This window comes from Mobula hypostoma, chromosome 8, assembly GCF_963921235.1.
Source record: "Mobula hypostoma chromosome 8, sMobHyp1.1, whole genome shotgun sequence".
NCBI classification, from domain to species: Eukaryota; Metazoa; Chordata; class Chondrichthyes; order Myliobatiformes; family Myliobatidae; genus Mobula; species Mobula hypostoma.
In genome coordinates this window covers 111,143,326-111,156,496 of record NC_086104.1, presented here as the reverse complement: position 1 = coordinate 111,156,496, position 13,171 = coordinate 111,143,326, and the positions used below count along the sequence as shown (strand labels likewise).

Sequence of the window (13,171 nt, the reverse complement as noted above, 5' to 3'; positions counted from 1 at the left end):
ACCCTATCTACCTGTGACGCCACTTTTAGGGAATTTTGTACCTGTATTCCCAAGATCCCTCTGTTCTACTGCACTCCTCAGTGCCTTACCATTAACCCTGTATGTTCTACCTTGGTTTGTCCTACCAACGTGCAATACCTCACACTTGTCTGTATTAAACTCCACCTGCCATTTTTCAGCCCATTTTTCCAGCTGGTCCAAGTCCCTCTGCAGGCTCTGAAAACCTTCCTCACTGTCTACTACACCTCCAATCTTTGTATCATCAGCAAATTTACTGATCCAATTTACCACATTATCATCCAGATCATTGATATAGATGACAAATGTAGCCCCCCGGCCACCCTCAGGGTCGCTTGGCTCGCTGTCGTCTAGGGAAACAGCCTTGGCCCCGCCAAACTGGGTAATTAGTTTGTGTGGATGCCGTGTGAGGTACTCCACCCCACCCAAATAACAGACAATACACCAGATACAATTAAATGATATACAGTTTATACATATTACTGGAACTATATAATTAAAAGAGAATAAAATATAAAAGGAAAATAAAAGGCGCTACACTTATCAAAGTTCAATCTCTTCGTGCACAAAAAAAACCCGTTGGAGCTCAAGGACCTTCTTCTTTACACTGCGACCCCTCGGACCACCTCGACCGACCGCCTGGGACCAACAATGGTGGTCGACCAGACGCTCCACACGAGTCCGTCTCCGTCTCCTGCTTGGGGTCCGACCCCGTTAGCGGACTCACAGCACCTCGTCCATCCTCTGTCTCGCTCTCCCGCCTTCTCCCCCAAAACCCCACGCATACAGCATCTTCAAATACACCAAAACCATAACAACTATCCCAATTGGTTAATAACGTATTTCTTATCACCCTCTAAACCACAACAAGCTGCTAGCGCAAACTTTCTCAGCGTTTAAGACAACAAAGCCGCATTCCCCAGATTAACATAACAAAGACGCCATTTTAATTAGCCTCCGCAGTAACATAAAAATCGAAACCCCCTTACACTCTCCCCCCACCAAATAAAGTCATGTCCTCATGACTTCTAAATAACTCGCCAACCAGTCCTACAGACACACAACACACACATACACAGATACACACAGTGACAGTGCTCCCCAAACAGAGGACCTTACTCCCGTCCCACGGGCGCTACATAGACCAACCTATCTGGGAGCTTCTTAACCCTCTGAGACCTCCATACCCCCTCACCTAAACCCAAAAGGCTCAGACACTACTAGGGATACCTCGGGCCTGCTTGCCAACTCCTCTCTCACTCAGACCACCACTACAGCTCGGAGCCCCCTGTCCTGTGTCCAGGGCCCCGCCTCTCCTCCTTCCCAATCCTGCCGCAACTCAGACTGCCCACAGCTAGCCCTCCCCACTACACCTGACTCAGTGGGAGAAGGGCCAAAGGTCTCTTCCTCAATCATGGGGAAGTTAGCGAAAGGCAGCATGTTCCACATGTGCAGCACATCATCCTTCGAATCCGTATCCTTCCTCATTCCCTCGATCGGTAGCTGCTGTTTAAGTTTCTCCAAACTGAAACATTTGGCCGGGGCTACCCCTTCAGCCTCCTGCAGTCGAGACGTCAGCTTCTTCGGAGACTCCTTCAACTCTCGCCACAGCCTCCGCAGTTCTGACTCAGGGTTCCCGGCCATCTCAATCTGGGACGCAGTTACCCCACCAGCTTCTTCCTCCCTGACCTGAAAAGCAGCAGTTAAAGAATGTTCAGCCTCTGGTTGTTTCTTCCTGAGGACGTCTTCCAGGTCAACTTTCAGTTTTTCCACTTCATTTAAACTCGCGATAGTCATCTTCAGGTTCCGTTCAAGCGTCCGCCTCCCTTTTCCGAGATCTGCCCTCCATTTCTTTACCTCCTCGGGAGTGTAATCAAACTCCCCTCCCTGGGCTCTCGGGTTTTCTGTTGACAGTCAGAACACTTTCATGATCTTCCCCAACTTGCAAGTCTTCCAATCTGTTCTGAATCGACGTCTTGAGTTTCTGCTGATCCCTTCGAAGGTGGGTCATTGTTTCTTCTCGCTGGATTAATTCATCAGTACATGACCGCAGTGCGGTGCAAATCCCCTCTCTTCCCCGGGTCTCATTCAGATTGACGACCCGGGTTTTTATCCCCTGGTCCACCACCGTCTGTCCCAACACCAGGAAGTTCAACTGGTATGTCAGGTCATTTTCCTCACATTGCACCAAACTCCTCCGGCCAAAAACTCCTCCACATTTGACACTTCGCTTTGGTTGCCCGGGCTCAGCCACTCGCCTCGCCTCATAGTCCCCCCAGGCGAATCCAAGCTCTAGGCGGTCATCCACATACGTCAAAACTCCACACACCTTCACTTCCCCCATGGTCTTCCTCATGCCCCGCGAGAAGGATGCAGGGGCTCCGGATATGCCCTTGGGCATCTTTTCGGATCGGAAGAATCCTGGGGTACTAGTAAAGGCCACCTTCAGCTCAACAGCCGCACTCAGGATCTGGCAACATCCACCCCTCAGATGCAGCACATTAAACCACATCGTATAATCCACACACACGCTGCCTTCATCTTCCACGCCGCCAGGGTCCAGTTGCCGCGACCTCTCTCTCACTGAGGTGTCTTCAGCGGTCAACTCCCCTCCCTCGTGGTAGTTCGGAGCATCTACTAAGCGGGTCTCACCCTCAGCTACTTTTCCCAAGCCGTACCACCGCCGGGTCTCGTTTAAATTCAGTACCGGCTCAAGGCTGCTACACACGTCCTCAGAAGCAACTCGACACGCTGGGTGCCCAGACAATGCCCCCATGAACTCCAGGGTCATTAACTAATCATCGTCTTCTGGATAACTACTGCCACCAGTACCCAAAGTCTCCGGTGCCCTTGCGGTTGTCAAGGATAAATGCTTCAGACACCGGTTGTAAAACGAACTGTACAACAACTTGATCTGTGCCCCGGGGTCGAGGATGGCTTTAGCATCACTTCCCTCTATCCATAGCGACACCCTGGGGCTTGGCTCCTCTAAGCCTTCAGGAATAGGGTCTTTTCCTTGCGGAAGTTCAGTGGTACATTGCTGGGAACGTGCTTCCCCAGAGACCCCAAGCCTTTCCCCCACTGGGCCTCCACTAAGTTTCTCGATCCCTCTCTGATCAGCTGAACAACTGATCCCCTGAAATGATCCCCCGGCACTACAAGCAATTTAGCCGCCCTCCTAATTAGAGAGGACACACTGAAAACTTTCCCCCCTCTTTCAAATAACTGACAGCTGTCACTACGGTGTAAGTGAACCTGACAGCTCTAACACCGTCACCGGCCCGCCTACTCAAACTTTCAACCAATCCCTGTCACTCTCCCTCAAACGAGCACTGCCACTCATCTAACAACTGAGAGATCCGCTCCGCCCACGTCTCACACGCCTCCGCCCCTCTTGCGGTGGACACTATCCCAAGTGCCAGGCAGAGCCTGCCAGAGCTAGAACATTTATTCACAGACTCTACCTCCAAATCAGGCCACTCTTTCCTCTCTCTCCCAACTGCATGGGCAGCCCCGAGTGCCACCTCCAACTCGTCAATGCCAGCCTGAACTCGAACAAAGACCTCACCTACCATGCATACAGCAATAACCAGCAAATAACCCACAGAGACACACATTACAGATTTAAACAGGGCACCCACAGAGCATACCAACAGACTCAAGTATCCCAGACAAAGCAGCCACAATGTAGCCCCCCTGGCCACCCTCAGGGTCGCTGGGCTCGCTGTCGTCTAAGGAAACAGCCTCGGCCCCGCCAAACTGGGTAATTCGTTTGTGTGGATGCTGTGTGAGGTACCCCACCCCACCCAAATAACAGACAATACACCAGATACAATTAAATGATATACAGTTTATACATATTACTGGAACTATATAATTAAGAGAGAATAAAATATAAAAGGAAAATAAAAGGTGCCACACTTATCAAAGTTCAATCTCTTCGTGCACAAAAACCGTTGGAGCTCAAGAACCTTCTTCTTCACCCTGCGACCCCCTCAGACCACCTCGACCGGCCGCCTGGGACCAACAACGGTGGTCGACCAGACGCTCCACACGAGTCCGTCTCCGTCCCCTTGCCGAACGTCCCGCTCGGGGTCCGACCCCGTTAGCGGACATCACAGCACCTAGTCTATCCTCTGTCTCGCTCTCCCGCCTTCTGCCCCAAAACCCCGCGCATACGGTATCTTCAAATACACCAAAACCATAACAACTATCCCAATTGGTTAATAACGTATTTCTTATCACCGTCTAAACCACAACAAGCTGCTAGCACAAACTTTCTCAGCGTTTAAGACAACAAAGCCGCATTCCCCAGATTAACATAACAAAGACGCCATTTTAATTAGCCTCCGCAATAACATAAAAATCGAAACCCCCTTACACAAATAACAATGGACCCAGCACTGATCCCTGTGGCACACCACTAGTCACAGGCCTCCACTCGGAGAAGCAATTCTCTACTACCACTCTTTCGCTTCTTCCATTGAGCCAATGTCTAACACAATTTACCACCTCCCCATGTATACCTAGCGAGTGAATTTTCCTAACTAACCTCCCATGCGGGACCTTGTCAAAGGCCTTACTGAAGTCCTTGTAGACAATATCTACTGCCTTCCCTTCATCCACTTTCCTGGTAACCTCCTCGAAAAACTCCAATAGATTGGTCAAACATGACCTACCACGCACAAAGCCATGTTGACTCTCCCTAATAAGTCCCTGTCTATCCAAATGCTTGTAGATTCTGTCTCTTAGTACTCCCTCCAATAACTTACCTACTACCGACGTTAAACTTACTGGCCTATAATTTCCCGGATTACTTTTCGATCCTTTTTTAAACAACGGAACAACATGAGCCACTCTCCAATCCTCCGGCACCTCACCTGTGGACAGCAACATTTTAAATATTTCTGCCAGGGCCCCAGCAATTTCAACACTAGTCTCCTTCAAGGTCCGAGGGAACACCCTGTCAGGTCCCGGGGATTTATCCACTTTAATTTTCCTCGAGACAGCAAGGACTTCCTGCTTTTCGATCTGTACAGTTTCCATGATCTCACTACTTGTTTCCCTTAATTCCATAGACTTCATGCCAGTTTCCTTAGTAAATACAGACGCAAAAAACCTATTTAAGATCTCCCCCATTTCCTTTGGTTCCGCAGATAGCCGACCACTCTGATCTTCAAGAGGACCAATTTTATCCCTTACAATCCTTTTGCTCTTAATATACCTGTAAATCTCTTTGGATCATCCTTCACTTTGACTGCCAAGGCAACCTCATGTCTTCTTTTAGCACTCCTGATTTCTTTCTTAAGTATTTTCTTGCACTTCTTATACTCCTCAAGCACCTTATTTACTCCCTGCTTCGTATACAGGTCATACAACTCCCTCTTCTTCTTTATCAGAGTTGCAATATCACTTGAGAACCAAGGTTCCTTATTCCTGTTCACTTTGCATTTAATCCTGACAGGAACATACAAATTCTGCACTCTCAAAATTTCTCCTTTGAAGGCTTCCCACCTACCGATCACATCTTTGCCAGAGAACAACCTGTCACAATCCATGCTTTTTAGATCCTTTCTCATTTCTTCAAATTTGGCCTTCTTCCAGTTCAGAACCTCAACCCTAGGACCAGATCTATCCTTGTTCATGATCAAGTTGAAACTAATGGTGTTATGGTCACTGGAACCAAAGTGCTCCCCTACACAGACTTCTGTCACTTGCCCTAACTCATTTCCTAACAGGAGATCCAATATTGCATCCCCTCTAGTTGGTCCCTCTATATATTGATTTAGAAAACTTTCCTGAACACATTTTACAAACTCTAAACCATCTAGACCCCTAACAGTATGGGAGTCCCAATCAATATATGGAAAATTAAAATCCCCTACCACCACAGCTTTATGTTTCCTGCAGTTACCTGCTATCTCTCTGCAGATTTATTCTTCCAATTCTCGTTGACTATTGGGTGGTCTGTAATACAATCCCACTAATGTGGCCATACCTTTCCTGTTTCTCAGCTCCACCTATAAGGACTCAGTAGACAAGCCCTCTAATCTGTCCTGCCTGAGCACTGCTGTAACATTTTCCCTAACAAGCAATGCTACTCCCCCACCTTTCATTCCTCTGCCTCGATCACATCTGAAACATTGGAACCCTGGAATATTAAGCTGCCAGTCCTGCCCCTCCTGTAGCCAAGTTTCACTAATTGCTATAACGTCGTAATTCCACGTGTCAATCCACGCCCTCAACTCAGCTGCCTTCCCCGCAATACTCCTAGCATTGAAATATATACACCTCAGAAGATTTTTACCACCACTCACAACCTTTCTATTAGCGGATTTGCTTGAACTTTTAACATCATTTATTTTCACCCCAGCCACACTGTCAGCTCTGGCACTCTGGTTCCCATCCCCCTGCAAATCTAGTTTAAAGCCTCCCCAATAGCATTAACAAACCTCCCTGAAAGGATATTGGTCCCCCTGTAGTTCAAGTGTAACCTGTCTCTCTTCTACAGGTCCCACCTGCCCCAGAAGAGGTCCCAATTATCCTGAAATCTGAAACCCTGCCCCCTACACCAGTTCCTCAGCCACTTGTTCCTCCTCCAGAGCATCCTATTCCTACCCTCACTGGCACCTAGCACAGGTAGCAATCCTGAGATTACCACCCTCGAGGTCCTGCTTTTCAACTTCCTACCAAGCTCTCTATACTCACTGTCCAGGACCTCTTCACTCTTCCTTGCTATGTCATTGGTACCGATGTGCACCACGACATCTGGCTGATCACCCTCCCACTTCAGAATGTCATGCAATCGATCAGAGACATCCTTGACCCTGGCACCCGGGAGGCAACAAACCATCCTGGATTCTCTGTCACGACCACAGAACCTCCTATCTGCACCTCTAACTATCGAGTCCCCTATCACTACCGCTCTCCTCTTTTTCCACCCTCCCTTCTGCACTGCAGAGCCAGACTCAGTGCCAGAGATCTGGCTACTGCAGCTAGTCCCAGGTAAGTCATCCCCCCCAACAGTATCCAATGCGGTATACTTGTTGTTGAGGGGAATGGCCACAGGGGAACCCTGCTCTGCCTGTCCTTTCCTCTTCCCTCGCCTGACAGTGACCCAATTTCCTGTCCTCTGCTCCCTGTAGCTACTATCTATAATTTCCTCATTCTCCCGAATGATCCGCAGGTCATCCAGCTCCTGCTCCGGTTCATCTTTCATTGATCCTGTTATAGCTAATATTCTATGGATTTGCAGAGCATGCCCACAGGAAAATAAATTGCAGGGTTTGTATATGGTGGCATATATGTATTTTGATAATAACATTTACTCCGAACATTTAGAACTTTGATTATTATTTTGCTTTTTTTTATTTTTCATTTGCACGATTTACTAATATTTTGCACATTGTTAGCTTGTCCCACTTTATTTGTGTGCGCAGTTTTTCAGTTTCTTTTTTTTGTAATTACTGTGAATGCCCTCAAGAAAATAAGCTCAGTTGTATATGGTGACATACAATATACGTACTTCGATAATAATTTGCTTTGAAATTATTCTACGTATTTTCCTACCCTGGCCCTTCCAAAACTTGCCCTACTGAGGGTCTGGGAATCTCATTCCATTTTCGTAGGCATCGGACGCAGTGTCGAAGCTGCAAGAGAAAACAGCTGAAGGATCAACACAGAGCAATCCCCCCAACAACAGGCATTCAGCCAGTTCACTCAATGAGCCAGCTCCATCTGACATCATACAAAGACTTGCACAAATGATGTGAGTTGCTGCCTTTAATAACTTGGGACTGCAAAGAGAAACAAGAACTTCCTGCTGAGGAATTTCACTGAGTACCCACACATCACAGTTTCTGTGGCCTTGTAAACAAACTGAGACAGTACAAGGCAGACATTGATATAACTTGGAAAATTAACCGAATTTTGGAGCAAAATTTGGATTATCCTAGATAGAGTGAACGTGGAGAGAATGTTTCCTATAGTGGGAGAGTCTCGACACAGAGGGAACAACCTCATAATAAAAAGATATCCTTTAGAACAGAGATGAGGAGGAATTTCTTTAGCCAGGGGGTGGTGACACTGTGATTTTCATTACCACAGATGGCTATGAAGCCCAAGTCATTGGGTATTCTTAAAGCAGAGGTTGATATGTTCTTGATTAGTCAGGACATCAAAGATTATGGGGAGAAGGCAGGAGAAAGGGGCTAAAAGAGATAATAGATCTGCCATGATGGAATGGCAGAGCAGGCTTGATGGGCCAAATGGCCTAATTGTGCTCCAATGTTTTATGGTCTAACATATTAAATTAGTTTGAAGGTGGAGAGTGGCAAGACAGCACTGGAGCAGCTGTCTAATGAATAATGTTGACTCTTTGCTTTTCCTGCAAATATTTTACACAACCGGCAAAATGAACACTGTATCTTTGAAGACCATTACACCTACACAGTATTTAAAAAAAAATCAATCACTTTCAATTAAGTGAACAGTACAGACAGGACAGATTACACCTCTTGCCATGCTCAAGGCCAGTGTGCCATTACTCTGTTCCGCAAATGTCAGAAAATCTTTAAAAGACTTTAATGTTGAACAGGAACAGAAATTCCACCTGGAGGTTTTAATCTAATAAAGCAGGTAGGAAAGAACTGAGTACCTGCTCTTTAAGTCTTCCAATGGGATGGAACCGAGAGCAGTATGAATCCATCGAACTGATGATCGCCTTCAACCACTCACTTTCCTATATTCAATGAAGCATGCATCAGCCCACATAAAACGTACATATGACTGTAACTTAACAAAATGGTGAATGGAAGAATTAGCCGGTTACCATGACATTTTCATTTCCTTTTCTACAGCAGCAATGTAGTAGAACAATGGCCAGTGCTACCACGTGACTGGCCATTTCCTCAGGAAACGTGTTCAAATCCAGCTCGCCATGACTCAAGTGGTCTCGGATCCGGGGACCCTCTTGATGGTTTAAAAGATCCCAAAGGATTTCCTATACGGAATGCAAAATCGTCACATTTTCTTTGATATTAACCCTGTATTCTCATGACGTCTTCCCCAGTATTGTCAAATCCAACTAGCCCTTCCCTAAATAGTGACAGCCTTTAATCGTCTTCATAGACTTGCCCCAAGGAGTTCCTTATCCTAGATGCCAAAAACTAAATAGAGTGGTACCGTTGCACAGTAGTTAGTGGAACTACTTAGTTAGGAAGGATGTGGAAGCTCTAGAGAGCAGAATTACCAGGATGCTGCCTGGACTCGAAGACATATGAAGATAGGTTGAGCGAGCTGGGGCTTTTCTCTTTGGAGCAAAGGAGGATGAGAAGTGACTGATTAAAGTGTACAATGTGATACGAGACACATAGTAGATCGAGTGGACAGCCAGATATCTTTACTAGGGCAGAAATGGCTAATCCAACGGGGCATAACTTTAAGGTGATTGGAGGAAAGTATAGGTGTGGATGTTAGAGGTGAATTTTAGAGGAGAGTGGTGGGTGTATGGAACACACCGCCTGGGGCGGTAGGCGTATGGAACACCCTACCTGTATGGAACACCCTGCCTGGGGTGGTGGGCGTATGGAACACCCTGCCTGGGGCACTGGGGGTATGGAACACCTTGCCTGTATGGAACACCCTGCCTGTATGGAACACCCTGCCTGGGGCGGTGGGCGTATAGAACACCCTGCCTGGGGCGGTGGGCGTATGGAACACCCTGCCTGGGGCGGTGGGCGTATGGAACACACCGCCTGGGGCGGTGGGCGTATGGAACACACCGCCTGGGGCGGTGGGCGTATGGAACACACCGCCTGGGGCGGTGGGCGTATGGAACACACCGCCTGGGGCGGTGGGCGTATGGAACACACCACCTGGGGCACTGGGCATATGGAACACCCTGCCTGTATGGAACACCCTGCTTCTATGGAACACCCTGCCTAGGGCGGTGGGCATATGGAACACCCTGCCTGGGGCGGTGGGCATATGGAACACCCTGCCTGGGGCGGTGGGCATATGGAACACCCTGCCTGGGGCAGTGGGCATATGGAACACCCTGCCTGGGGCAGTGGGCGTATGGAACACCCTGCGCGTATGGAACACCCTGCCTGGGGCGGTGGGCGTATGGAACACCCTGCCTGGGGCGGTGGGCGTACGGAACACACTGCCTGTATGGAACACTCTCCCTGGGGCGGTAGGCGTATGGAACATCCTGCCTGGGGCGGTGGGCGTATGGAACACCCTGTCTGTATGGAACACCCTGCTTGTATGGAACACCCTGCCTGGGGCAGTGGGCGTATGGAACACTCTCCCTGGGGCGGTAGGCGTATGGAACACCCTGCCTGGAGCGGTGGGCGTATGGAACACCCCGCCTGGGGCGGTGGGCGTATGGAACACCCTGCCTGGGGCACTGGGGGTATGGAACACCTTGCCTGTATGGAACACCCTGCCTGTATGGAACACCCTGCCTGGGGCGGTGGGCGTATAGAACACCCTGCCTGGGGCGGTGGGCGTATGGAACACACCGCCTGGGGCGGTGGGCGTATGGAACACACCGCCTGGGGCGGTGGGCGTATGGAACACACCACCTGGGGCACTGGGCATATGGAACACCCTGCCTGTATGGAACACCCTGCCTAGGGCGGTGGGCATATGGAACACCCTGCCTGGGGCGGTGGGCATATGGAACACCCTGCCTGGGGCGGTGGGGGTATGGAACACCCTGCCTGGGGCGGTGGGCGTATGGAACACCCTGCCTGGGGCGGTGGGCGTATGGAACACCCTGCCTGTATGGAACACTCTCCCTGGGGCGGTAGGCGTATGGAACACCCTGCCTGGGGCGGTGGGCGTATGGAACACCCTGCCTGTATGGAACACCCTGCCTGTATGGAACACCCTGCTTGTATGGAACACCCTGCTTGTATGGAACACCCTGCCTGTATGGAACACCCTGCTTGTATGGAACACCCTGCCTGTATGGAACACCCTGCTTGTATGGAACACCCTGCCTGGGGCGGTGGGCGTATGGAACACCCTGCCTGTATGGAACACCCTGCCTGGGGCGGTGGGCATATGGAACACCCCGCCTGGGGCGGTGGGCGTATGGAACACCCCGCCTGGGGCGGTGGGCGTATGGAACACCCCGCCTGGGGCGGTGGGCGTATGGAATACCCTGCCTGGGGCAATGGTACAGGCAGATTAGTGATATTTAAGAAACTCCTATATAGGCACGTGGATGATTAATAAAAAATGGAGGGTTATGTAGGAGGGAAGAATTAGATTGATCTTAAGAGTAGAATACAAGGTCTTCACAATATCATGGGTCGAAGGGCCTTTACTGTGCTGTAATGTTCTGCGCAACATATAACAGCATCAGAGATCACTGTATGACGACAGCGTGCGCGGCCAGTTCGGTGATGAATATCTGTTATCTGTCAAGTAGGGGACCATGCACAATTCTGATTTGATGGAGACAGACGTGAGAGCACAGCAGAACATCTGGAAAACTTCTGAAATGCCCGCTTCGCTGCCACTGCTACTGTGTGGTAACCGGAATCTCCGGAGCTGAAGCCCTGAAATCCTCAGCTTTGCGTGTTTCAGCGGCCGGGGAGTTGTCGAAGGCGCTTGGGAGGCTGTATCAGAGAGGCTGGTCGGAAGCTCGGAGCTTTCAGACGGATGGACTCAGGGTCGGCTGCTTCCAAGGTATCGGCAAGTTGACGGTGCCTGGAGGTTTATGGCAGGGAGTTTCTCCCTTTTGCCGCCTGCTATCGGGGACTCGGGAGTTGATCGACTCGGGACTTTGAGACTTTGTTTTTTACTGTGCCCATGGTCTGTTCTTCATCAAATTATGGTATTGCTTTGCACTGCTGTAACTATATGTTATAATTATGCGGTTCTGTCAGTGTTAGTCTTTGGTCTGTCTTGTTTTCTGTGATATCACTCCGGAGAAACATTATATCATTTCTTAATGCATGTATGCATTTCTAAATGACAATAAAAGAGGACTGAGTGTTCTCATAATCTAAAAAAAAATTCCTGCCATTGTCTTCAAGGAGTTTGAATGTTCTTTCCGTGGCCGCATGGCTTTCCTGTGGCTGCCCCAGTTTCCTCCCACATTCCAAAGACATACAGTTAAGGTAAGTCAGTCATGGCCATGCTACATTGGCAACATTTGCAGGCTGCCCCCACAGTACAATCCTCGCTGATTTGATTTGAAGCAAACAAATCTGTATGTTTTGATGTACATGTGGCAAACAAAACTAATCTTTCCTTTTAACCATTCTCATCTACTTACTGGTTGCAAACAACAAGATAAGATCTTGATGGCATAATTTTAATTACTCTCTGCAGGAACAAAGGGGAACACTGCTGAAGACACATTATAGCCCATCACAGGATCAAGAGTTGTGATGTTACTCAGGCACAAGTTATTTGCAGGCTTGCCTCTGAGCTTTCTCACTCTGTGATGATGCATATTTGCTTCAACCAGCCCAATTCCCCCACGCTCTAAGCAAACATTCCTGGAAATTATATTGATACACTTGTGCTTTTCCCCCTTCAAACAATCAGTACTGTACATATTTATCAAATGTAGTTTGTCATTGTGGGACATACCACTATAGGATCTCCCAGGGCTGTTGGAAGTTGATTTGTATCACCTTTCTCTAGGTATTTCGCCAGCATCTGTAAAGACCAACCAGCGAACCGCATTGGTTTCAGATCATTTATGAAAGCATATCACATAACAGTTACAGCTGGTCGCCATTCGACTTCACATTCATATCAGTTTTAGAGCAAGCATCTTGGCTAGTCCTATTCCCCACTCTCTCCACCATAAAGCTACAAATTCTTCTCTTTCAGATACTGACCAACTCCTTCTGAATGGTCCAACACTACACTGGGCAGAGCTTTCCTAACCAAAACCATTGTTACTATAAAATATTTCTCTACATATCACTTTTTTAATGACTTGTTCAATCACTTCTATTCTCTGAATGTTTGTTCTTATTCTGCATATATACCCTTCACAATGTTAATATCTCTAGTGCATTGCTTTGTAAACGTGCTCCAAATAGTACCATTCCATCTTCCCTTGGCTATTCAGGAATCATTTTAGTAATAATTCCTGCATTCTCCTCATACAACTGGACAC

General features: G+C 48.4%; 1 protein-coding gene across 2 annotated transcripts in view; it reads right to left on the bottom strand.

Annotated features, from left to right (window-relative positions):
• LOC134350845 (endoplasmic reticulum membrane-associated RNA degradation protein-like) overlaps positions 1-13,171 on the bottom strand; it is a 74,568-nt gene that overhangs the window by 14,720 nt on the left and 46,677 nt on the right. For both annotated transcript variants that reach the window (XM_063056613.1, XM_063056612.1), the window contains exons 11-14: positions 12,634-12,702; positions 8,849-9,019; positions 8,675-8,758; positions 7,588-7,667 (exon numbers count right to left, since the gene is read on the bottom strand). In XM_063056613.1, the coding sequence (XP_062912683.1) occupies positions 7,588-7,667; positions 8,675-8,758; positions 8,849-9,019; positions 12,634-12,702 (404 nt within the window). The remainder of the gene's footprint in view (positions 1-7,587; positions 7,668-8,674; positions 8,759-8,848; positions 9,020-12,633; positions 12,703-13,171) is intronic.